The sequence below is a fragment of the Scyliorhinus canicula genome, chromosome 2, assembly GCF_902713615.1.
Source record: "Scyliorhinus canicula chromosome 2, sScyCan1.1, whole genome shotgun sequence".
NCBI classification, from domain to species: domain Eukaryota; kingdom Metazoa; phylum Chordata; class Chondrichthyes; order Carcharhiniformes; family Scyliorhinidae; genus Scyliorhinus; species Scyliorhinus canicula.
Window position 1 is genome coordinate 221,961,532 of NC_052147.1, and position 27,127 is coordinate 221,988,658.

The 27,127-nt window shown below is 51.0% G+C and overlaps 1 protein-coding gene across 1 annotated transcript in view; it reads right to left on the reverse strand.

Moving 5' to 3' along the window:
* The window catches only part of ly75 (lymphocyte antigen 75), a 187,457-nt gene that overhangs the window by 133,936 nt on the left and 26,394 nt on the right, over positions 1-27,127 (reverse strand). The window contains exons 3-4 of the mRNA XM_038789641.1: positions 12,173-12,343; positions 366-530 (exon numbers count right to left, since the gene is read on the reverse strand). Of these exons, the coding sequence (XP_038645569.1) occupies positions 366-530; positions 12,173-12,343 (336 nt within the window). The remainder of the gene's footprint in view (positions 1-365; positions 531-12,172; positions 12,344-27,127) is intronic.

Genomic DNA, 27,127 nt, shown 5'->3' on the forward strand with positions numbered 1-27,127 from the left:
AAATCAATGACATCCCGCCGGCGCCAGCTGTTTTCAGAGGCCTATGTTTTTCATGTATGGAATGGTCTATCTAGAGTGTACGCAGAACAATACTCTTCACTGTACTTCAGTACATGTGACAATAATCCCAAATCCAAATGTCTTGTATACCTGAACATCCAAATTTCTCTCATTTCCCACATTAGCCATTCTTTCACAAATAAGTTTGGCAATTTTTATGTAGCATTATAAACATAGTTTGTTCCATATTTTCACAATCTGTCAGTATCAATAGAGGTCAAGTCATGGACAGAATGAGACAGAAAATCTTGGTGTGTTTTGACAGATTACTTCATGTGCACCATGGATGATTAACACTAACTCACCAGAAATGTACTTTTGTTCTGTCGCATCAGCTACGCTCAGTAAATCCCCTCCTTGACTCTGACAGGAAAGACGAGCATCATTCCATGAGAGAAGAGACTGAAAGTTAAATTGGTAACAAGTCTGTCCTGCATTATCTTTTTCCCAGAAAGTTTTGCATTCGGCATCTGTAAAACAATGAAACAAAATTTACTTCTAATGTGCTAAATAAATACAACAATTGGTCATACGGTGTTTAAATAGCTAATTTGAGAAAACGGAAGGAAAAGCAAAAGATTGCATTCTTGATAATTTACTACTTCATGCAGTTAGAAGGACATAGTCACAGATCTGCAGTGTTCAGTCCAAAGAAAAGCTATAAAAGATTACACAAGCACCTATTTCTTAGGAGACTGAAGTTAGCAGACTACTAGGAATTTCCCATTTCTACTTGCCAGTGACCGGGGAAAATAATTTCCACGTTATAGTAACTCGATAAGAAAGATTAATTCATTTTTGATTGAAGTACTGGACAGCATTGTAGAAAGCTGGCATTTTCTGTTTCTGCATTCATCAACTCATTCGAGAAAGAAAAGACTTGCATTCGTCGAGCGTATTTCACCAGATATATCAAAGTCTTTCTATCCAATGAAGTACTTTTGAATGGTCGTTGTTGTAATGGAGGAAAAGTGGCAGCCAGATTAAGCACAGTTAACATCTGCAAACTGCAATGTGATAATGACCACATAATCCTTTGTTGTCATATGATTGAGAGATAAACACTGGCCAGAACAATAGGGATAACTGCCCTGTTTTTCTTTGAAATAGCGCCACGGGTCAGGGATTTTTTTTTATACATCAGCCAAGCAGGCAGATGAGGTCTCGGTTTAATGTGTCATCTGTCAACTCCAACAGTGCAACACTCCCCCAGTACTGCCCTGGAGTGTCAGCCTTGATTTTTGTGCTCAAGTGCTGCACTTGAAGGCCGAACCTTGTGACTCAAGAGATGAGTGTGCTACCAACCGAGCCACAACTGATGCAGTAACTTCCATCTGTTCAAATGACTGGGAGTTGTGGAAAGAGGAAGTAAAGGGGATGTAGAAAACACGAAAATTGCTAGTCTAAACCAAATTAGATTCTGTTCCATTTGGGGGGCGGGGAGAAGCTTAGTCTTTTCACTTGTTCTACTCAAAACATTCTCACCTGTGCAGATGTGAAAAAAAATCGCACACTGTCATTTAAACGCAGTGGCCCCACCAGTTAGCAATTGGAAGTATTAGTAACTAACGTTTTTCATAGTAAAGCCCCAACAGTCCATTGCTGGAATATGTGCAGATTCTGATTCTGTAACTCATGTATTTGAGAGGTGTAACTAATATTTAGGAATCTAACTTTTAGGTTGGAGATTAAAGTGTTAATTGAGGTTAAATGGAAACCTAGTAAACAACCCGAAAGTGCATGCAAATAAAACAAGCTTGTGTTAATTACAGTTTAAAACGAACCTATGTTTATCTTACAAGGTCAGAGTTAGAAAAGTGTAAAGCCTAACCAGCCTATCTCTGAGTTTGTAATGGAACCAGAAGGGCTACATTGTTTATGTAGTTCACAGATGAAGAGACGCTCAAGACAGTCGGTCAGCAAGGGAGTTCCCTGATAGGGACAGCAAGTCTGGCGAGGGGACAATTATAGCCATTAGAGATATAAATTATTCATATGGGTGACAGAATCAAAGGTTTTTTTTAAGGATAATTGATGTTTCATTCGGAACATCCACAAATATGTCACATTTTCATGGAGATGCACTGTGGGGGTTTGGAAGGTTCTTTATTCATTTATCTGGGTGTTTCTCACAGAAGGCAATTGCAGTTTTGGTCTTGTGTAGGCTGTGCTCAGCACGTTGGGGGAGCAAAAGGAGGTAAATGTTGCTCATGCCTGCATCTTAAACAGAGATGACAATAACTATCGTTCACCACGTGGAATGCGGGTGGGAGCGCGAGCTTGTTAGGGGGAAAGAAGCTGGGAGATTTGTCTAGCTTGGGAGCTACTGCCCTCACAATGAAAATCTCAGTCAGACTTCACTGCATTCTCCAACCAAGTTTGAATCGAAAGGTTCACAGTGGTGAGGTTTTGAAGAGAATTTGGAGGATTGCATATCCAAAAGCCAATGGAAGGAGCCTCATGAAATTCCATTTCTCGGGGAGTAGATGCCAGACTAAGGAAAAAGTAAAGGGTATTTCAAAGGGAAGCAGCATTTTCCGGGTTGGTGCTAGGAAAAGTGAATGAACCCATAAGATTTTGTAAGATAAGGCAACTCTTACGAGGAAGTAACAAGTAGAACTGCACTCATAGCATCAGTCTTTTTAAGTGTTACTGTTAAGTTAGTTAAGTTAGTGGTGCTTGCTTTGTTTGATTTCTAGCCAGCCCCCTGGTAATAAAGTCGCGCAGCACTTAAGCTGTACTTGCTCAGCTAACCCCATCCAGCTCGCAACAATGGTGCCGAGGAGACCTGCCCCAAGATTCGGGGACGCTAATCTGGGGAGGCTCCTGGATGCAATGCAGGCCAGGAGGGATCTCCTGTCCCCCCGAAGGTCGTGGAGGATGAGTCATAGGGCAGCCAGCGCTGCCTGGGATGAGGTGGAAGAAGCTGTGACCTCAGAGAGTACGATCAGCAGTACTGGTCTCCAGTGCTGGAAAAAGGTCAAAGACCTACACTGGGCAACATGGGTGAATAGACACCAATGCCCCCCATCCTCCCCAAGGGAGCATCCCCAATTCTCCATGCGACCCCCAACCCTCCCTCCACCTTCACACACCCTCTCCCACTACTGTGAACCATTCGTGTGGCTAACGAAGCCCTCTGTGTCTCCCCAGGAAAAGTTCTCCCACAATTGGTGGGAGAGGGCCCAGACTGGCGGGTGCCAGACTTGAGAATCCTCACCTCCTTCGAGGAGTGGGCCCTGGAGGTGACCGGGGTGGCCGAGGACAGATTGGTCAGCCACGCGGAGGCTGGCGGAAGCCGCAGAGGTGAGGAACCACCAGGCTCCACCCGGAGGACCTGTCACATGAGTTGTTATTGCCTTGACTGACCCAGTCCTCCCACTGACCACATGTCCATTTCCTGCAGGTCCTCCAGCCGACGGCACAGGCCCATCCCAGGTGGCCACCTCTTCTGCCTCTCAGGAGACTCCTCAGAGGACAGTTCCGAGGATGCAACTGTTGTAGTCATGGCACACATGTCACCGCCACCCTCCACCAGTGCAGATACACGCACGTAGGTGGGGCATGATAGTGGACAGGTTTCCGGGGTACAATCTGGTGAGCACCACACCATTGATGATGCAGAACAGGTGGAGGCAGGAACCCCCAGGCGACACAGCAGTCGCAGGTCTGCTGGATCCCAGGACCCAGCTGGGTCCCAGCCTGATGTTGAGCCTGTGGAACAGAGTTACCTGGAGCTGTTGGAGACGATAGTGAGAAGCTGGGAGATTCAGAGGGAGATATCAGTGTCACTCCAGCAGATCCATAGCCGCTTGGAGAAGTCCCAGAGGCCACAGGTGCAGGGGATGTTACTGGCAACACGTGGCACCGAGGCCAACACTGCTAGGGTGGTGACCGCAGTGGAGAGCCTGGTGCACAACGTCGGCACCATTAGTGAAGGTACCAAGGCATCGCACAGCCGGTGACGGACATGGCTGAGGGTCTCAGCAGAATATTTGCCTCGCTAGGGGATGTCATCCAGTACCAGGCTGACCTTGATGATGTTCTGCGGGACATGTCCCACTCTCAGATGGGCATGGCCGAGGCACTGCGAAGCTTGTCCCAGTCACTGAGGAGCAGCGCTGAGGGCGTCGACACGATGGTGAGGACCATGGGGAACCGCCAGGGCTGGCAGAGCCAGAGGATGCAGGGGCAGCTCAAACCAGCTGCCCCTCCGTCCCAAGGTGAGCCCCAGACCCCATGGGCACCGTCCAGGAGGAGGGGCCACTCAGTGCCAACCCAGACCCATCCCATAGATTGGGGACGGTGGCCACGAGCTCCCTTGAGTTCCACCCCTCTGATGAAGTTGCATCTCAAAGTCAGCACATGGGACAGGGTGGCACCGCAGTGCATGTGCTGCCAAGTGAGCCAGGGCCCACCAGCCTCAGAGCCCCCAGAGGACGCCCGCCAGGGGCATCCAAGGCCACGGGATGAGCTAGGCAGCTGCCTGCCTCCAACTCAGATATGCATCATAGGGAGACACCAAAGCGTAGCAATAGAGCTAGGAGGGCAAAGCACGTTGAGGGGCACTGGGGGAGGGGGGGGGGGCAATGGCCCCCGCGCCTCTCTACGGGATGGGGGTGCAAGCGGAAACAAGCCCCGAGGCACCACCGACATCTGGCGCTGCCAGTCCTGGAGGCCCGCTGTGGTATAGACCAGGGTTCAACATTAGCAGTGATGGAGCTCAGGGAGTGGGCCATCCCTGTCTGGGACTACGCCACCTCCCTCTGGGCTTGTGCGACCCCATCCAGCATCTGGGCAATGCCGCCGATGCACTCAGCGTTGGCCTGCTGAGACTGGAGCATCATCTGGGCAATGCCGCCGATGCACTCAGCGTTGGCCTGCTGAGACTGGAGCATCATCTGGGCAAGTCCGCCAATGCTCTCAGCGATGGCCTGCTGAGACGGGGCCAGACTGCGGACCGTGGCTGCAATGTGCAGCTGGCTCTGGCACATGGCTGCCTGTGAGAGGGCAGTCCTGCCCTGGGCCACGGATGACGCATACACATGAAGCCCCACGCCTTGCATAACCTGACCCATGGCCGACACAGTCGCCCCCATTGCCTCCATTGCGGACGGCACCGTGCAGTGTCGACCTGGGTGGCAGCCATGACCGGCACCACTCCAGCTCCTAGACGCAGATGGACTCCTCCACCCGCGTCTTTAGCTGCTGGAAGCAGGCTGTCATCCCGTGGCTAGTCCCTGGGTGTCTAACTGTATTGGGTCTATGGGTGGTTCTGGTTAAGTCCAGGAACCTGGGAACCATCTGGGCAGTAGCTGGTTGCTGGGGCTGGGCTGCCCTCCGACCGTTCGGCCCCTCGGCTGGTCCTACCTCCACCTGCTGTACCGGGACGGCTGTGTGGTGCGCACCAGTCAGTGTCCCAGAAGCCTCATCACTAAAGTGCCCAACCGAGGTGATAATCTCTGCGATGGAGGAGGGTCTGGGTGACAGAAGTGGCAAGAAGTCAAGGTCGTTGTCGGAGCCAAAGTCCGGGTCTCCTGCGTCAACCCCTGGCCCGATGGGCCCTGATTCGCCCCATCTGCGTTTCACTGTCCAGTCTGTCAGTCCTCTGGGTTGCCGTCTTCTGTGTGTCAGTCCTCTGTGAGTCAGTGTTCTCGGTGTCATGTGCATCTGGGTCCTGGGTGTCCGTGCCCTGGCTTTTGGAGTCCTAGTTGTCCAGCTTCTGGGTTTCAGTGTCCTGGGTCTCAATGTCAGTGAAAGGGTTTCCATGGCATCTGCCCTCCCCGCCGTGGCCTGCGTCCCTGAAGGCCACTGGGTCTGGCACTGGCCATGGGCCTGCAACGCCACATGGGCCGGGACCACTGGCGGCTGGTCCTGTAAGACATAAGACAGCATGTATCATTAGACAGGCGGATGGCGGTGAGGGAGGTGCAGTGGGGCATGGGGTGAGGGGGGGTGCAGTGGGACATGGGGTGGGGGGGGGTGCAATGAGCAATGGGGTGGGGGGGTGGGGGGAGTCAGGCGGGGGAGTCTCACTTGCTGGTTCGCCTCCGACCTGACAGCCGGCAACCTCCCGGTCCTCGGCTCCGCCTGCGAGATCCAATGCCCTCTGCTCATGGACAGTGAGCAGGTGCAGTATGGGTGGACCTCTTCCAGTTCTCTCCCAATCCCTGTGGTTGTGGGCAATCTTATCCTGGGGGGTTGGGGGGTGGGGGGATAGGGGAACAAACATCAGTGTTAGGCGGTCTGACGCAGGCAGCACAGATGTTGGGTATATGATGGCATGGCAGCACAGGGCACCCGGCCAAAGCGCCTGATGTGGCTGGGTGCGGACGATGTGGTTCGGGTAGCGGGTTGCGCCATCCCCCTCAGGAGTGGTGGGGGTTCCTTTCACATGTGTGGGTGTTATGCGGGGGTGGTGCCAGGGGCACGTCACTGGGTACTCACCCTGCCTGTCCTCGTAAGGTCGTGCATCTTCTTCCGGCACTGGTCGCCGGTACGTGGGGTGTGCCCCACGGTGCTGACTACATTGCCTGGGAGGTTGCCGGCTGTCAGGTCCACATACGGTGGATGGTGCTGCGCGGGTGGTGGTGTCCACGCCTGGGGCACAGGACCGCCCTCCTCCTCCACCGCGTCCAGCAGCGTGTCCAGGTCGTGATCCCTGAACCTCGGGGTGGCACGGTGGGCAGCAGCCATCTTGCGGGTCTTGGGACTGAGCGCCGCTTACACACCAGCGTCATTGACGCGTCGAACCTATTCGACACTGGTCTGGGGCCACTCCCACCCCGCTTCTCGCGGCACCCGTCTTAGCCCCTTTTGCAGACCAGAATCGCTACTGACAGCGGCCCGTTCAAGCCGTCGTTAAACTCTCTGGGTTTTACGATGGCGTCAACACATAGCCGCTGGATCAGAGAATTCCGCCCCAGGTATCTAGGTGTTACAACTATCCATGTGTTCCAATCAGATGGCAGGATGCCAACACGTGACCACAGGAAACAATCCCCAGCACTAAGCCAAGTCTTTAAAATCATAGGAATCATGGTTTAAGGGAGCAAAATTATAAATTAAGATCTTTATCAGGAAAATGTTCCACAAGGGTGTTGAACACAGCGAATGAATAATTACACAGTGTAATCAAATCATCTAAAATCCTTATAAATATTGGTGAGGTACTATAGATTTCTGAATCTATTTAAATCGTTAAATAGTTTCCCTAATTCATAATTTTGAGAGAAGTTAGACAATAAAATAACTGTGACCTATTTAGTTAGCAATTTTGGCGCTGCAATTGCAGAGTAAAATACAGAATTACATATAAAAACACAATGAAACTTAAATTGATTTTAAAATTAACTAAAGGCAAGTTTGATATGAGACATGGTGGCAGTAATAATAATCTTTATTAGTGTCACAAGTAGGCTTACATTAACACTGCAATGAAGTTACTGTGAAAATCCCCTAGTCGCCACACTCCGGCGCCTGTTCGGGTACAATGAGGGAGAATTCAGAATGTCCAATTCACCTAACAGCACGTCTTTTGGGACTTGTGGGAGGAAGCCGGAGCACCCGGAGGAAACCCCGCAGACACGGGGAGAACGTGCAGATTCTGCACAGACAGTGACCCAAGCCAGGAATCGAACGTGGGACCCTGGCGCTGTGAAGCAACAGTGCTAACAACTGTGCTACCGTGCCACCCAAGTTAGTGAGGAACAGAATAGACCAGGTTATAAAGGTCTACAGAAAATAAAGGGAAAATGGTAGTGGGGCAGGAAACCTTATTTGCAGAATGTTACCAGGGGTGTGCCTCAGGGATCTGCAGTGGAGCCTCAGGCATTCACTATGGTTATTCAACATGACAGGTTAGAAAGCCATATATGCCAGTACGACAGTAGAATAGGCAGGATTGTAAGCAGTGTAGATAAAAGTATAACATTACAAAGAAATATAGACTGATTAAATGAATGGACAAAGTGGTGGCATTTGGGAAATATGGACATATGAAACAAGGACATTTTCTCAACAGCTGAAAGCTAGAAACAGTGGCCCAGGCTAAAAACGAGGGTGGCGCTGAGTCCAGAGTTGGCGATTTTTGGAGTGTCGGAAGACCCAGGAGTTGAGGGGGTGAGAGAGGCTGACGTTTTGGCCTTTGCCTCCTTGGTAGCCGGAAATGGATATTATTAGCGTGGAGGGACTTGAAGCCCCTGAAATCGGGGTTATGGGTTAGCGACATGGCTGGGTTTCTCAGGCTTGAGAAAATAAGTTCATCCTGAGAGGATCAGTGCTAGGGTTCGTTTGGAGGTGGCAGCCTTTTATCGACTTCTTTGGGGGAAACTAAACTGTTAGCAGATACAATAAGGGGAGGGGGTGGTTAGGGTATGAAAGTGAAAATGAAAATCGCTTATTGTCACGAGGAGGCTTCAAATGAAATTACTGTGAAAAGCCCCTAGTCGACACATTCCGGCGCCTGTTCGGGGAGTCTGGTACGGGAATTGAACCATGCTGTTGGCCTGCCTTGGTCTGTCAGCGATTTAGCCCAGTGTGCTAAACCAGCGTGGGTATAAGAGGGGACGGGGGAGTTAGTTTAGCTTAGTTCAGTTTGGGTAGGAACAGCGATAGGAGATGGAGGGACTTGGGGAGTGCATGTATAAGCTAAGTTGTCGGAGTATGGTTGTTGGTTGGGGGGAGGTGTTACGCACTGAATTATGGTTACATTTGTATTTGTGTCTTTTGTTGTTATAAAATCATAAATGTCTCAATAAAATGTTTGTTAAAAAAAAGAAACAGAGACCTACTGGACGCAAGTATCCTAGAGAAAGGGAACTGTAGTGACATGTATGACCGACTGGTAGATAGGGACGACACCGTACTGGACGCAACAAGGAGGAAATGGGAGGACAACCTGGGGATGGAGATCGGGTGGGGACTCTGGAGCGAAGCACTGCATAGGGTCAACTCCACCTCCACGTGCGCAAGGCTCAGCCTGACGCAACTAAAAGTGGTACATAGAGCCCACTTAACAAGAACCCGTATGAGTAGGTTCTTCCCGGAGGTGGAAGACAGATGTGAACGGTGCCAAAGAGGCCCGGCCAACCACGCCCACATGTTCTGGTCTTGCCCCAGACTCGTGGAGTACTGGACAGCCTTCTTCGAGGTAATGTCCAAAGTGGTGGGAGTGAGGGTGGAGCCATGCCGATAGTGGCGGTCTTCGGGGTTTCAGAACAGCCAGATCTATTCCTGGGGAGGAGGGCGGATGCCCTTGCCTTTGCCTCCCTGATCGCCCGCCGTAGAATCCTGTTTGGCTGGCGGTCAGCAGCACCGCCCAGAGCTGCGGACTGGCTGTCCGACCTCTCGGAATCTCTCCAAATGGAGAAAATCAAATTTGCCATCCGAGGGTCGGACGACGGCTTCCACAGAACGTGGGAGCCATTCATGCAACTGTTCCGGGACCTATTTGTGGCCAATGTACAAGAGGAAGAATAGTCGGGGGAAGGTAGCGGGAGGGGGGGGGGGGGGCTACAGGTTCGTTACGGGGGGTCGATGGCTAGCTAAGGCCCAAAACCAAGCTAAATAAACATGTTGAGGGGGGGGGGGGGGGGGGGGCGCAGTTACTACTACGAAGATGCTTACCTGTAAATATGTATGTTAATTTTTGCGTGTTTGTTTTTGTTTGTGTTTTTTTTTTTTGTTTCTCTCTCCTAACAATTTGTAATTTGTTCAATATAAAATACGAAAACTGAATAAAAACATTTATAAAAAAAAAAAAGAAACAGTGGCCCAGGTTCATAGATCACATATATCAGAAACAAGAACGGTCAATACTCAAAAAGGCGAATTGAATACTGGTCTTTACATCCAGTGGACTAGAGTACAAGAGGGCAGAAGTCATACTGTAGCTACACAAAGCCCAGTTAGACATCGCCTGAAGTACTTGGAGCGATTTTCAGCACCGTCCTTTAGTTAAAATGTATTGGGCGGAATTCTCCGCTCCCCACGTGGCGTGGGAGAATCGTGGGAGGGCCTCCCGACATTTTTTGCGCCCCCCCTATTCTCCCCCCCCCCCCCCCCCCCCTTCTCGGAAAAATCGGCACTCGTCGTTTTTCACGGCGAACGCCGATTCTCCGAGCGCGATGGGCCGAGCAGCCGGCCCTTCACGCCCGTTTCACCACGGCAGCAACCACACCTGGTCGCTGCATTCGTGAAACGGGTGCCGGATGCCCGTTTGGGGCACCCAGGGGCCCGATTTGGACGGGAGCACCGCGACTGTGCTCCGGAGGGGACAGACCCACGATCGGTGCCCACCGATCGTCGGGCCTGCGTCCAAAACGGACACACTCTTTCCCCTCCGCTGCCCGGCAAGATCAAGCCGCCACGTCTTGCCGGGCAGCGGTGGAGAAAGACGGCACCGCGCATGCGCGGGTTCGCGTCGTCTGCGCGCATGCGCGGATGACATCCGCGAAGCGCCGTTCGGGCGTCATTTCCGGCGGCCAAGGTCGCGGCCGGGAACGACGGGGGCCCGCTCCTAGCCCCCCTGGTGGGGGTGAATTAGGTGCAGGGAGCGGGCCCCGAGGCCGTCGTGAACCTTGGCCGATTTCACAGCGGCCTCCGCGATTTTTGGAGCCGGCGGAGAATACCGCCCATTGTCTTTGAAGGGAGTGCAGTGTAGGTTTACCAGAGTGGTAACTGGACACCGACGGTAGAATCACAAAAAGAGCTTACACAAACTAGGGTTCTGTTCCCTGGAATTTTGAAAGTTATTGGCAGATCTGATCAAGGGTCAGCACCTGTGGCCTAGTGGTTAGCACAGCTGCCTCACGGCGCTGAGGTCCCAAGTTCAATCCTGGGTCTGGGTCACTGACCATGTGGAGTTTGCACATTCTCCCCGTGTTTGCGTGGGTTTCGCCCCACAACCCAAAAGATATGCAGGGTAGGTGGATTGGTCACGCTAAATTGCCCCTTAATTGGAAGAAATGAAGTGGTAACTCTAAAGTTTGAAAAAAAAGAAAAAAAGAGATCTGATCAAAATTTCAGATATTAAAGACAACAGATAGGTATAGACAGAGTGAAGTTAATTCCACTAGTTGCGGAGATGTCGACAAAAAGTTAGAGCGAGACTTTTCAGGAGTGAAATTAGGAAACACTTCCATGTATAGTTCTGCAGACAACTGGGGCGGGATTCTACGACACCTCGCTGGGCTGGAGTGAATCCCGGCCCCGCCGGCTGCCGAACTCTCCGGCGCCGGGGTTTTGGCAGGGGCAGGAATCACGCTGCACCGGTCGGCGGGTGTCCCGCCGGTGTAAATTAGACCTAGTACTTACCGGCGGGACCTGGCTCTGCGGGTGGCCTCCGGGGTCCTCTGTGGGGGGGGGGATCTGGCCCCGGGGAGTGCCCCCACAGTGGCCTGGCCTGCGAGTGGGGCCCACCGATCCGTAGGCGGGCCTGTGCCATGGGGAGACGAACTCTAGCTGCCGATATGGCCTGGAGAATTGCCGGGTCCATGGCTGCGCATGCACACGGCGAAGGCCTGCAGTGGCCGTGCCGTGCAATGGCGCTAGCCGCTTGCGGACCCAGTCTGCAAAATAGTGTCCCCCCACTTTGGCTAGTTCGTGCGCCCCAGTCCACCACCCCCCCCCCCCCCCCCAACAGTGCCCCAGCGCCTGGCAAAGTCCCCCCTGCCCGTGGATCGGCCCTCCCCCGACTATGGCGGCGCTGGACTGAGTCCGCAGCCACCACGCCGAGTTCCCAGCGTATGGGACCACACGTGACACACGTTGGGAACCCGACCAGTCGGGGGGCGGAACATCGGGTGGTGGGCCTCAGGCAATACGGTGTGCGCCGCACTCCAACTGTACACTGCTTTGGAGGGGTGGAGCATCGCAAAAACGGCACCGCCCTCGATTCGGTCATGAACAGGGATTTTCCGACCGATCGCCGAACGCGATTTCAGCGTCGGCGACCAGAGGGTCCCGCCCCATATGTCAGCTATGAGCTAACCGTGAAACTGCCTCCAGGGGCTAAATGCCCTTTATCTGATCCCGTGACATCTTCAATGAGATTGTGAAAACATTTCAATCTACTATCGTTAAATCTTGAGTTGGAAACCTCATTACTTGCCTGGTTTTAAGCAATTCCCCCACTTTCTGCCTTTTTCATAGTTTGCAGTTGTAGCGCACCATTCCTGGCCATCATTATCGTCCGTGGTGCATTCATGATACCATTTTCTTCTGTACTTAAATGGGAAGACACAGGGTTTTCCAAACGCATTTCCATCGGTTGTGTAAATCTCTACGGCAAGAAATATTAAATTAATAAATTGCAGGACTGGATTGTGTTGCATTATCTTAGCTTTATACATTGCTGAAAGGAGCTGTTTACAAATCTAGCTTAGGCCTTTTTAAATGAAGGAATTGCACTGCATTTTAACATAAGAACATAAGAACTGGGAGCAGGAGTAGGCCATCTAGCCCCTCGAGCCTGAACAAAGAACAAAGAAAATACAGCACAGGAACAGGCCCTTCGGCCCTCCAAGCCCGTGCCGACCATGCTGCCCATCTAAACTAAAATCTTCTACACTTCCTGGGTCCGTATCCCTCTATTCCCATCTATTCATGTATTTGTCAAGATGCCCCTTAAATGTCACTATCGTCCCTGCTTCCACCAGCTCCTCCGGCAGCGAGTTCCAGGCACCCACTACCCTCTGTGTAAAAAAACTTGCCTCGTACATCTCCTCTAAACCTTGCCCCTCGCATCTTAAACCTATGCACCCTAGTAATTGACCCCTCTACCCTGGGGAAAAGCCTCTGACTATCCACTCTGTCTATGCCCCTCATAATTTTGTCGACCTCTGTCAGGTCGTCCCTCAACCTCCGTTGTTCCAGTGAGAACAAACCGAGTTTATTCAACCACTCCTCATAACTAATGCCCTCCATACCAGGCAACATCCTTGCAAATCTCTTCTGCACCCTCTCTAAAGCCTCCACATCCTTCTGGTAGTGTGGCGACCAGAATTGAACACTATACCCCAAGTGTGGCCTAACTAATGTTCCATACAACTGCAACACGACTTGCCAATTCTTATACTCAATGCCCCGACCAATGAAGACAAGCATGCCGTATGCCTTCTTGACTACCTTCTCCACCTGTGTTGCCCCTTTCAGTGACCTTTGGACCTGTACACCTAGATCTCTCTGACTTTCAATACTCTTGAGGGTTCTACCATTCACTTTATATTCCCTACCAGCATTAGATCTTCCAAAATGCATTACCTCACATTTGTCCGCATTAAACTCCATCTGCCATCTCTCCGCCCAAGTCTCCAAACGATCTAAATCCTGCTGTATCCTCTGACAGTCCTCATCACTATCCGCAATTCCACCAACCTTTGTGTCGTCTGCAAACTTACTAATCAGACCAGTTACATTTTCCTCCAAATCATTTATATATACTACGAACAGCAAAGGTCCCAGCACTGATCCCTGCGGAACACCACTAGTCACAGCCCTCCAATTAGAAAAGCACCCTTCCATTCCTAACCTCTGCCTTCTATGACCTAGCCAGTTCTGTATCCACCTTGCCAGCTCATCCCTGATCCCGTGTGACTTCACCTTTTGTACCAGTCTACCATGAGGGACCTTGTCAAAGACCTTACTGAAGTCCACATAGACAACATCCACTGCCCTACCTGCATCAATCATCTTTGTGACCTCTTTGAAAAACTCCATCAAGTTAGAGAGACACGTGCTCCCCTTCACAAAACCATGCTGCCTCTCACTAATACGTCCATTTGCTTCCAAATGGGAGTAGATCCTGTCTCGAAGAATTCTCTCCAGTAATTTCCCTACCACTAACATAAGGCTCACCGGCCTGTAGTTCCCTGGATTATCCTTGCTACCTTTCTTAAACAAAGGAACAACATTGGCTGTTCTCCAGTCCTCCGGGGCATCACCTGAAGACAGTGAGGATCCAAAGATTTCTGTCAAGGCCTCAGCAATTTCCTCTCTAGCCTCCTTCAGTATTCTGGGGTAGATCCCATCAGGCCCTGGGGACTTATCTACCTTAATATTTATCAAGACGCCCAACACCTCGTCTTTTTAGAACTTTAGGCTATCTACACACCCTTTTCCAGACTCAACGTCCACCAATTCCTTCTCTTTGGTGAATACTGATGCAAAGTATTCATTTAGTACCTTGCCCATTTCCTCTGGCTCCACACATAGATTCCCTCCCCTGTCCTTCAGTGGGCCAACCCTTTCCCTGGCTGCCCTCTTGCTTTCCTTTTTTTTAAATAATTTTTATTGAAAAATGTTGTATTTATACAACAACAAACCGCAATAAAATACCAACAATAACAATAATGGTAACAGTCATAAACATTCGCCCATCCTCAATGAACAACAAAACATATTAACACCAACTTAAATTAACACAATATTAAGTTAAATAACCAGAGAGAAAAAATAGAAAAAAATAAAGAACCCCCCCCCCCGCGCCGGGTTGCTGCTGCTATTGACCAAGATACCTATCTTTGAGCCAGAAAGTCCAGAAAAGGCTGCCACCGTTTATAGAACCCTTGTACTGATCCTCTCAGGGCAAATTTGACCCTCTCCAATTTTATAAATCCCGCCATGTCACTGATCCAGGTCTCCACACTTGGGGGCCTCGCATCTTTCCACTGCAGCAAGATCCTCCGCCGGGCTACTAGGGACGCAAAGGCCAGAACACCGGCCTCTTTCGCCTCCTGCACTCCCGGCTCCACCGCAACTCCAAAAATCACGAGTCCCCAACCTGGTTTGACCCTGGATCCAACCACCCTCGACACCGTCCCCGCCACCCCCTTCCAGAATTCTTCCAGTGCCGGGCATGCCCAGAACATATGGGCATGATTCGCTGGACTCCCCGAACACCTGGTGCACCTGTCCTCACCCCCAAAGAACCTGCTCATCCGAGTCCCAGACATGTGGGCCCGGTGCAGCACCTTAAATTGGATGAGACTAAGCCTTGCACAGGAAGAGGAAGAGTTGACTCTCTCCAAGGCATCCGCCCAAGTCCCATCCTCTATCTGCTCCCCTAGTTCCTCCTCCCATTTAGCTTTCAGCTCCTCCACTGACGACTCCTCCACCTCCTGCATTACCTTATAGATATCAGACACCTTCCCCTCTCCGACCCACACCCCTGAAAGCACTCTGTCCATCGCCCCCCGCGAGGGCAGCAAAGGAAATTCCTCCACCTGTCGCCTAGCAAATGCCTTTACCTGCAAGTATCTGAACATGTTCCCTTGGGGAAGCCCAAATTTATCTTCCAGTTCCCCCAGGCCCGCAAACCTCCCGCCAATAAACAGGTCCCTCAATTTACTGATGCCCACCCTTTGCCACTCCCTAAATCCGCCATCAGTGTTTCCCGGGATGAACCGATGATTTCCACCTAATGGAGCCTCCATCGAGCCCCTTGTTTCCCCCCTATGCCGTCTCCACTGTCCCCAGATTCTTAGGGTCACCGCCACCACCGAGCTCGTGATATACCTCTTAGGAGAGAGCGGCAACGGCGCCGTTACCAGGGCACCCAGGCTTGTACCTCTACAAGACGCCATCTCCATTCTTTTTCACGCCGCCACCCCCCCCCATCACCCATTTATGCACCATTGACACATTAGCCGCCCAATAGTACCTCAAAAGGTTGGGCAGCATCAGCCCGCCTCTATCCCTCCCTCGCTCCAGGAAAACCCTCTTCACTCTCGGAGTCCCATGTGCCCACACAAAGCTCAAAATACTGCTAGTCACCCTCCTAAAGAAGGCCCTGGGGATGAAGATGGGCAGGCACTGAAAGAGGAACAAGAACCTCGGAAGCACCGTCATTTTGACGGACTGCATCGTCCCCGCCAACGACATTGGCAGCATGTCCCACCTCTTGAACTCCTCCTCCATCTGATCCACAAGCCTGGTGAAATTATGCTTGTGAAGATTCCCCCAGTCCCTGGCCACCTGCACCCCCAGGTACCTAAAACTCTCCCCTGCCCGCCTAAGCGGGAGCCTACCAATTCCTTCCTCCTGGTCACCAGGGTGCACCACAAACACCTCACTCTTGCCTAGATTTAGTTTATAGCCTGAAAAGGTCCCAAACTCAGCTAACAGCTCCATCACTCCCGGCATCCCCCCCACCGGGTCCGCCACATACAGCAGCAGGCCATCGGCATACAACGACACCCTATGTTCCTCCCCACCCTGCACCAAACCCCTCCACCTCCCTGAATCCCTCAACACCATCGCCAACGGCTCGATTGCCAATGCAAGCAACAAGGGAGACAGGGGGCAACCCTGCCTGGTCCCTCGGTAAAGCCGTAAGTACTCCAACCTCCTCCCATTCGTGGCCACACACGCCATCGGGGCCTCATATAGCAGCCTCACCCATCTAATAAACCCTTCACCAAATCCAAACCACCCCAACACCTCCCATAATTACCCCCACTCCACTCTCTCGAAGGCCTTCTCCGCATCCAGCGCCACCACTATCTCAGCCTCCCCCTCAATCACCGGCATCATGATGACATTCAACAACCTCCGCACATTCGTGTTCAGCTGCCTTCCCTTAACAAAACCTGTCTGGTCCTCGTGTACAACCCCTGGCACACAGTCCTCTATCCTGGTGGCCAGGGTCTTTGCCAGCACCTTGGCATCCACATTAAGGAGAGATATGGGCCTGTATGAACCACACTGCTGGGGGTCCTTGTCCCTCTTTAAGATTAAAGAAATCAGCGCCCGCGACATCGTCGAGGGCAAAGTCCCCCCTTCCCACGCCTCATTACGTGTCCGCATCAGCAAGGGGCCCACTAGGTCCACAAACTTTTTAAAAAACTCCACCGGGAACCCATCTGGCCCCGGCGCCTTCCCAGACTGCATCTGCCCGATCCCCTTAACTAGCTCCTCCAGCTCAATCGGCGCACCCAACCCCTCCACCTGCTCCTCCTCCACCTTTGGGAAGATAGCCCGTCGAGAAACCTCTCCATTCCCCACCTCTCCACCGTTGGCTCCGACCGGTACAGTTCCCCGTAAAAGTCCTTGAAGACCTCATTCACCTCTACCCCCTTCCGCACCACATTCCCACTCTTATCTCTCACTCCAGCAATTTCCCTAGCCGCATCCCGCTTGCGGAGCTGATAAGCCAGCATCCTACTCGCCTTTTCACCATGTTCGTACACTGCCCCTTGTGCCTTCCTCCACTGTGCCTCCGCTTTTTTAGTGGTCAGCAAATCAAATTTAGCCTGTAGGCTGCGCCTCTCCCCCAACAGTCCCTCCTCTGGTGCCTCCGAGTACCTCCTATCTACCTCCAGCATCTTCCCCACCAGTCTATCCCTCTCACTCCTCTTCCGGATGGATATCAGCTCCCCACGAATCACTGCCTTCAAGGCTTCCCAGACCATCCCCACCCGGACCTCCCCCGTATCATTCACCTCGAGGTACCCCTCAATACTTGCCCGGACCCTCCTGCCCACCTCCTCCTCCGCCAACAACCCCACATCCAACCGCCACAATGGGCGCTGGTCCCACACCTCCCCCATCTCCAACTCTATCCAATGCGGAGCATGGTCGGAGATTGCAATGGCCGAATATTCGGCCTCCTCCACTCTCGGAATCAGTCCCCTCCTCACCACGAGGAAGTCTATCCGAGAATAAACCCTATGTACATGGGAGAAGAAAGAGTACACCCGTGCCCTCGGCCTCACAAACCTCCATGGGTCCACCCCTCCCATCTGGTCCATAAACCCTCTCAGTACCTTGGCCGCCGCCGGCCTCCTATCCGTCCTTGAACTGGACCGATCCATGAAGGATCCAACACCGTACTGAAGTCCCCCCCCCATAATCAGACCTCCCGCCTCTGGATCCGGGACACGTCCCAACATACGCCTCATAACGCCCGCATCGTCCCAATTTGGGGCATACACACTAGCAAGTACCACCTTCTCTCCCTGTAGCCTGCCCCTAACCATAACATACCTACCCCCCTTATCCGCCACCACCTCAGATGCCTCAAACGACACATTTTTCCCCACCAGAATCGCCACTCCCCGGTTCTTCACATCCAACCCGGAGTGGAAAACCTGCCCCACCCATCCCTTCCTCAGATGGATCTGGTCCGCCACCTTCAGGTGGGTCTCCTGAAGCATTGCCACATCTACCTTTAGCCCCCTCAGATGAGCAAGTACCCTAGACCGCTTCACCGGCCTATTCAGTGCTCTCGCATTCCAGGTGACCAGCCGGATCAGAGGGCGTTCCGCCCCCCCCCCTCCCCCGTCGGCTAGCCATAGCCCGTCGACTGCCCGCCCCAGGCCAGCACCCCCCGCCCGACCCAGTCACCACGGCGACAACACCTCACCTCTGTCCCCCTGGCCCACACCAGCTCCCTCCTGACCCTGCCAGCAGCAACCCGGTATTCTCCCCCCCCCCCCCCCCCCCCCCCCCGGCTAGGAACCCTCCTAGCCGCGAACCATCCTCCATTGTACTTCCGTGGGTCAGCTAACTTCTGCTGACCCCGGAAACTCCCGCCAAAAACCCAACCCCTCCCAGAGTGGGATCATCCCCCATCCTGTCACTCCTCAAGGCACCGCTCCAGCGCGGGGAGGAACCAGTTAAGGCCCCCCCCCTGTCATCATCTCCACCCCCAGCCCCGCAACGCGGGAAACCAGAGGAAAGCCCGCGCTTTCGCACTGCCCCACCACATCCTTCTGACGCAGCTCCCAAATACCAGCCCCACTCCATACCCCCAACCCTATACAGAATATAACAAACCCCCCAACACACCCCCGCAAAATACAAAACTCAAACAATGCCCCCCAACAAAAAAACAGAACAACACCCCAATAAATAACCGTATCAAAATTACAAAAGTACAGAAAAAACACAGCAACAACAGAAGCCCTCTAGCTTTCTATGTACGTGTAAAAAGCCTTCGGATTTTCCTCAACCCTATTTGCCAATTAATTTTTGTGACCTCTTCTAGCCCTCCTGACTCATTGCTTAAGTTCCTTCCTACTTTCCTTATATTCCACACAGGCTTCGTCTGTTCCTAGCCTTCTAGCCCTGACAAATGCCTCCTTTTTCTTTTTGACGAGGCCTACAATATGTCTCGTTATCCAAGGTTCCCGAAATTTGCGGTATTTATCCTTCATCCGCACAGGAACATGCCGGTCCTGAATTCCTTTCAACTGACATTTGAAAGCCTCCCACATGTCAGATGTTGATTTACCCGCAAACATCCGCCCCCAATCTGGGTTCTTCAGTTCCCGCCTAATCTTGTTATAATTAGCCTTCCCCCAATTTACACATTCACCCTAGGACCACTCTGATCCTTGTCCACCAGCACTTTAAAACTTACTGAATTGTGGTCACTGTTCCCGAAATGCTTCCTTATTGAAACTTCTGCCACCTGGCTGGGCTCATTCCCCAATACCAGGCCCAGTACAGCCCCTTCCCTAGTTGGACTGTCTACATATTGTTTTAAGAAGCCCTCCTGGATGCTCCTTACAAACGCTGCCCCATCTAAGCCCCTAGCACTAAGTGAGTCCCAGTCTATATTGGGGAAATTAAAGTCTCCCATCACAACAACCCTGTTGTTTTTACTCGTTTCCAAAATCTGTCTACCTATCTGCTCCTCTATTTCCTGCTGGCTGATGGGAGGCCTGTAGTAAACCCCCAACATTGTGACAGCACCCTTCTTATTCCTGATCTCTACCCATATAGCCTCGCTGCCCTCTGAGGTGTCCTCCCGTAGTACAGCTGTGATATTCTCCCTAACCAATAGCGCAACTCCGCCACCCCTTTTACATCCCCCTCTATCCCGCCTGAAACATCTAAATCCTGGCACGTTTAGCTGCCAATCCTGTCTTTCCTTCAACCAGGTCTCTGTAGTGGCAACAACATCATAGTTCCAAGCACTAATCCAAGTTCTAAGTTCATCTGCCTTACCCGTAATACTTGTTGCATTAAGACATATACAGTTCAGGCCACCAGACCCGCTGTTTTCAGCAACATCTCCCTGTCTGCTCTTCCTCAGAGCCACACTGGCCCTATTCCCTGGTTCTCCCTCAATGTTTTCACCTTCTGACCTACTGCTCCGGTACCCACCCCCTGCCATACTAGTTTAAACCCTCCTGTGTGACACTAGCAAACCTCGCGGCCAGGTTATTTATGCCTCTCCAGTTTAGGTGCAACCTGTCCTTCTTATACAGGTTACACCTGTCCCGGAAGAGCTCCCATTGGTCCAGATAACGGAAACCCTCCCTCCCACACCAGCTGCTTAGCCACGTGTTTAGCTGCTCTATCTTCCTCCGCCATTCAATGAGATAGAACATAGAACAGTACAGCACAGAACAGGCCCTTCGGCCCTCAATGTTGTGCCGAGCAATGATCACCCTACTTAAACCCACGTAACCCGTATACCTGTAACCCAACAATCCCCCCATTAACCTTACACTACGGGCAATTTAGCATGGCCAATCCACCTAACCATGGCGGATCTTTTTTGGACTCAGCTTCCAACAGTGCGATTCATGTTTTCAGCAAACTTCCAAATGATATAAAAATGATTAATTCATTGCGGAACATAGTGGGGCAACTATGTCACTGGATTTACAAAATGTCAGTTTTTCCTCAATTAGCATTACACAAGTGTTAAAATAACCTCGAAAATTTACCGCACATCTTCACAAGCAGTAGCAGTGATGGTTTTTTGCAATCCAAGAAACCCTTGCACTGACTAACATCCTACAGAAGCTTTAAAAGTAGATGTAGCCGGGAAACAGAAAACAAGGAAGAACTCCTGAGGGAAGCCCTCCCAATTCCTCAGGATATTTTCAAACAAGGGAATAGGAACTCTTTCCCCAGCAGGAACACTGCTTGTTTTAACCAGCAGCTGCTATGACAGGAACACCTCCTCAATCTCGCAGGAAGCTGAAAATACTGCCAATATTTAGCAAACAAAAGGTTCAGTTGTTTTGTCATGAAACCTAGTTAAGACATGTGGCAACTTCTAAAATGAAAGCAGCAGCTGCTTGATACGCCCATCGCAAGATCTCATTTTGACATGAATAAAAATCAGAATTGCACACCAACTTAAAAGCTATTTCACCTTCTGCCAATGCAAAGTGAAGGCTAATAAAACTATTCCAATGATTTCTAAAGTTAGAATAAACATCAGGTGCCACAAATTGCTTATTACCATTTATTTAAAGTGTCTTTATATCATAAACAAAAAATTGCTGCTGGAAACATCCCGCAGACCAGAGAACAAAAAGAGTCAACCCTTCATCAGAATTGGAGGCTATAACAGATGACCAGCATTTCAAAATGGAAGTGAACAAAACGGGGAGGGAAATACACTACTGTACAAGGCCTTTCCTTGGTCTGTTGTAAATTAGCTGATCACTCTGGAGATGGTGCTGGCTGTTACTATTGGTCTTAGTGCCCCTCGATGAGATAAAGGAAAATTTGTAGGCTTCCTGTTCCTGGTTGCAGTTCAACAAATTCCTGTTGCAGTGTGCACGTTGGGTAACAACAAAGATGAGCAAATCTGTAATGCCCCATGTAGGTGAATAGCTTACTGACATTTGCTATTTTGACGCATGCATGAACAGTGGCTGCTTGGGCAAGGTACTGGCAACGCACCTTCTACCTGTGAAACTGTGCCCGAATCAAGATTCAATGTCTTATGGAGAAGGTCAATCACATTACAAAGCTATTAATTTATTCCTGCATTATGTATTTTTCACATCTTATCTATTGTAACCGCAACAACTTTTCTTGCGATTGCCACATACCGTGCCCAGCACAGAGGCTGCGCATTTTAATGCCCAGGCTTTGCCACTGCTAACCAGCTGCTGGAGATGGCCTTTCAGCTTTTTATTGTAGCAGAATGGGACACTACAGTGAATAGGTTTAATAAATCGTCAAACTTCTATGTATACACTCTTCTGTTGCCTTAACCCATTTAAACAGAAAGTAATGGAAAAACTCAGGCTTAAAGTTAATTCTTTCTTTCCTCACAGACCCTGCCAGACCTGCTTAGTTTTTTTTTCGCACTGTGTTTGTATCCCAACACATTCTACCTGTGCAAACTCTCACAGGCTTTTCAACTTGTGGTGAGATGAAGCAAGGCAGAGGGGGATGAAGCAGGAATTTAGGTGATGAAGGGAAAGTAAAGATAATTCAGTAGGCCAGAGCAGAAGGCGAGTTGCTCCTGCTGATCCACAGGTAGTGCAGCAAGTACAGCGACCTACCCCCATCACAAAGCTCTCCTCCCTCTCATCCGCTGTCAGTTTCCCAAGACCTCAGAAACCCAGTCAGCCACAATTAGACCTATAAAACTGGTTTGGTCAGAAGCTCCTTGCCCCATTAAAATATGTAAATTATCCAGTACACTTTTTGGGCGCAGCTTGACTGCCTATTCCTTGTCCTGTCTCTGTCAAACCAGGAATTAAGTGGGCCAAGGAAATTATTTGTTTTACTCAACCCAATGTGTCCACGAGGGAGACGAAAATCTGAAATAGAAGATAGCCACTGGGAAATTTAAGAGAACAGTCTTCACCCAGGCTGTGGTTAGAATATGGAGTGCCGGGCTCCCGACTTTTAAGCCGGATTGTTGCAGGAAATTTGGAAAGAAAGGGTGTAGAAGCAAGAACAGAAGATAGGGACCCCCAGTTTATGGAGCTGCGGCCCTGAAGTCAGCGGAAAAGAACGAAACAGGCGATGGTGGCGGGTGAGGGGCGGACAACACGAGTGGAAATGGCGGACGAACAGGGTCGGACACCGTCAGCTCAGTGATCGATAGACCAGTTAGTCAGCTTCTTAAATGAGACGTTCACCCAACAACGGAAGGAGAGTGCGGAGCACCTGGCCCGGGCGATGGACTCAATCAAGCCGGTGGTTGACCGCGTGGAGACAAAATGGACGACCCAGGGGCTGGCAGCCGAGAGGTTGGGGGGGGAAGGCGGGCGAGCAGGAGGAACAGCAGATGGCAGCAGAGATTGGGATGCTGCGTGACCAGCAAAAGAGGCTGCTGGAGAAAGTGGGGGACCTCAAAAATTGTTCTTGGAAGCAGAACATTCAGATGGTGGTTCCGCCGGAGGGAATCGAAGGATCGGACGCTGGTGCGTATGTGAGGAAGATGTTGGAGAAACGCTTGGGGAAGGTGCGTTTGATCGTTCGCTGCAGGTGGATCGGACCCACAGGGCACTGATGCGCGAGCCCCAGGGGGCGAGCCGCTGAGGGCGATGGTGGATCTTGAACTTTGACTGGGGAGAACCAGACTATGTTTTGTAAAACTTTGGATCTGTGTTGTTTGGACTTATTTCGGGGGTTTTGCTTGTTGTTTCTTGCTGGGTTTTTTCAGTTTGGTTTGGGCTTAGGCTGGTATATAGTCATTTGCAAAGGGAGGAGGGGTGGGCCTTTGTGGACCTTGGGAGGGATTGTTTGTTTTTGCTTCTTGCCTTTGTTTTGATTGTTTGCACTAAGAGGGAAGGGAGGGGAACTAGTGCGGGGGTAAGATGCTAGGCGCCATGGGCGGGGACTGCCAGGCTAGCTGGGAGGGCTAGTTCATGGAATCAAAGTGGGGGGGTGAGCTGAAGACCGATGTGTGGGGGTGGGGGTGGGGAACTAGACTGCTGACTGGGAAGGGACTTTCAAAGTGGAGGAGGAGGGTGGTTGATGACGGTGGTTGCCGAGGGCGGGCTAGGGGAGGTGCGGGACATGGGCCAAAAACTGGCCTAGAAGAGTTTATGGGTGATCGGCGGAGGGCTTGTGGAGGAACCTGGAGCACCCGGAGGAAACCCACAGAGACACGGGGAGAACGTGCAGACTCCGCACAGACAGTGACCCAAGCCGGGAATCGAACCGGAGACCCTGGAGCTGTGAAGCAATTGCGCTAACCGCAGTGCTACCATGCTGCCCAAGTGGTCGTTCCTGGCATTTATCAGTCACGTGCGCCCCAGTTCGGACGGGACGTGTAGATTACACACCCCTTATCCCTCCTATTGTCTGATTCCGAATATACTCGTCATTTAACGACTTCCTATTTTCCACTTCGGCATTTGTTGTGTGTGATTATACGAGAGAGTAAGAAAATGTCTTTTCACACCCTTGTCCCTTCTTGTTGTTCACTTGTTTCCAATTTTCACAATCAGCCCACACCTAAAATGTTGACTGATTTGTGTTCTCCACAACTGTTGCCTGACTTGTTAAGTATCTGGTATTTCCAGTTTCTGTTTTCCACTTTAAATCCTCCACCTAAATTAAATCACTTGACAAGCAAGAACTCTTCTTTGGTAACAGGTGAATGCACAACACCAGAACAATCATTAACTATCATACACATCATCAATGAGTTGTGAAACTGTTTTTAATTCAACATTCTGGTCCAATCTGCCCTTGAAGCTGGTACAGAGCGTAAACTTTAATTTAACGTAGGAAAGACAGACTGGCAGATTTGTCCTTTAGGAATTAGTCAGCTGTGGTGCTATGAAGTCATTCTTGGTGATGGACATTGAAGTTCCCCACCCACCCTCAAGTATTTCTTCCAAATGGAGTTCAATATGGAGGAGATGGAGGAGTACTGATTCATTGTTGAGGGAATGGGGTAGGTGGCAACTAGTAAAATGTGTTTTTGGTCATGTTTGACCAGATACCGTGAGTTATCATAGGGCCTGGAGTCAATGTTGAAGAGCCTCAGGGCAGTTCCCTTGTGATTATATACCACTGTTGTTCTGTCCTGCCAGTAGGGTAGGACATTCCTAGGGATGATGATGAAGGAGCCTGGAACATTGGCTGTAAGATATGATTCCTGGAGTATGGCTATTTCAGTCTGTTGCTTCAGGGCTGGTTTAGCACAGTCGGCTAAACAGCTGGCTTGTACTGAAGAACAATGCAGAACAATGCCAGCAGCGTGGGTTCAATGACCATATCGGCCTCCCTGATTAGGTGCTGGAATGTGGCGACTAGGGGCTTTTCACAGTAACTTCATTGAAGCCTACTTGTTACAATAAACAATTATATTATTATTATGAGTTTGGGGAACTCCCAATTTTGTAACAAACCCCCTAGGTATTGGTGTAGAGACCTTACATAGTCAACTGCGCAGGGTGTGCCTTTGTTCATGTTGGGCAATTTATCTGGTTTTTCCTGTAGTAATTTGACACATTTGAGTGGCTTGCCAGGCCATTTTGGAGGACAGTTAAGCATCAGCCATGCTGTTGTAGGTTTGGAGTTGAATGTAGGCCAGACTGGGTACAGCAGATTTCCTTTCATGAAGAATATTGGTGAACCCGCTAGTTTTTTTTTAACAACAATGCAGTAGTTTCATGATCATTACTGAGGCTAGCTTTTTATTCCAGGTTTATTGATTGCATTTTAAATTCTGCCAGCTACTATATGTGGGTTTTGATGATTGAGGCTCCACCAAATTAGCCCTGATTGACAACAGGGCAAATTTCCTTAGGGAGAGGATGGCCAGATTGTCCGACAGCTCTCCAGGCCATCCAGCCACCTCAGTTACCTGGGCCGGGATTCCCCATGCCTCCGCGTTGCAATCGCACTCGGCATGGGGGCGGAGAATGGGTGTCAGACACACAATCGGGTCCGACGCTGCTCCCTTGATTCACCGGGCACTGGAGAATCGTCGCCAATCCCACGCGATCGACGCAGCGCCAGTCGGGGCCATTGAAAGAGGCCCCGCGGAGATTCTCCGCCGGCAACTGGTCGAGTTCCCGCCGGCGTGGTTCACTCAAGGGACAATTTAGTGTGGCTAATCCACCTACCTTGCACATCTTTGGGTTGTGGGGGCGAAATCCACGCAAACATGGGGAGAATGTGCAAACTCCACACGGACAGTGACCCAGGGCCGGGATCGAACCTGGGACATCGGTGCCGTGAAGCTGCAATGCTAACTACTGCACCACCGTGCTGCCCCCTTGACTGACTGTTTTGAAGTGCCAGAAATACATCAGCTGTAGAAACATCAGTTGCATTCCAGCCCAATTCGCTTGGAATCGAGAAGCTCAGTGATTTCACACTCCCCTTGTTCCAGAAGGTACCTCAGGCAGGAGAAAAATATTCTGTGGCATTCCCGTGGTCACTAGGTCCTAAATTGGAAGCAGTGGAGGAGGAAGTCAGGAGAAAAGGGAGGCATAGGATTAAAACATTTTGGGCCAGTACTAGGGAAGGTATTTCCTTCAGGCTTGTTGGAGAGGAGCTGCAACCTCTATTTTTGGGTCATATGCTGGGTTCCTCAGCACAATTGTAAACAGGTATCAGTGTCTAGTTTCAGAATTAATGATCCTCTTGTTGACTTTCTTTAATCTTAAAATGGCTTCTCCTCCGCTACTTTTCCAAGGAGGTCTTCCCCATTGGTTGCTGTCAACCACTGTCCAATGCCATAATCTCATGCTAGACCCTGCCTCTTTCTTATCCATATAACACCGCGGAAATCCCACTAGGATGTATTTGGGAGTTGGCATTAAACTATTGGGACATTAGGCGCGATCCAGTGGCCGCATTATGCTTGAGCGAGAGCACAACACGGCCTGTAAATTCTGGCAGAGGCCTCTCCGCGGGCTTCCCGGCAGCCTCCGCGCCTCGTGTGGTGCATCGGAATTGGAACCCTGCCCAAAAGGGACAGGACCAAGTGCCGCTCTCTAAATTAAGTCTTGAACCTACTTAATGCCTACATACCTGGGATTTACTGGCCTCCTTTGATCTACCAGCTTCCCCAGGGAGGTTGCAGCCGAGCGCCGATCAGTACCTGGGGGGTCTCTCAGGCCATAGGTGGCCCCTGAGTGATCAGGGCAGGGTGACCCCCTGGCCCACCTTTTGGAACGTGGTCACCTTGGCGCTGCCCAGTTGGCACCTTTGCACTGCCACCCTGGCATTGCCAAAGTGCCCAGATGGCATTGTGAAGCTAGCAAGAGCACTGTCAGGGGGCCAGCGTAATGTTGCCTAGGTTGCACTGCCAAGGGTTAAGGGCCGATTGTGGCCATGTCCATGAAAGGACGATGGAGGAGTGTTTGAAGTGTGGTGGCATGCAGGGCATTAA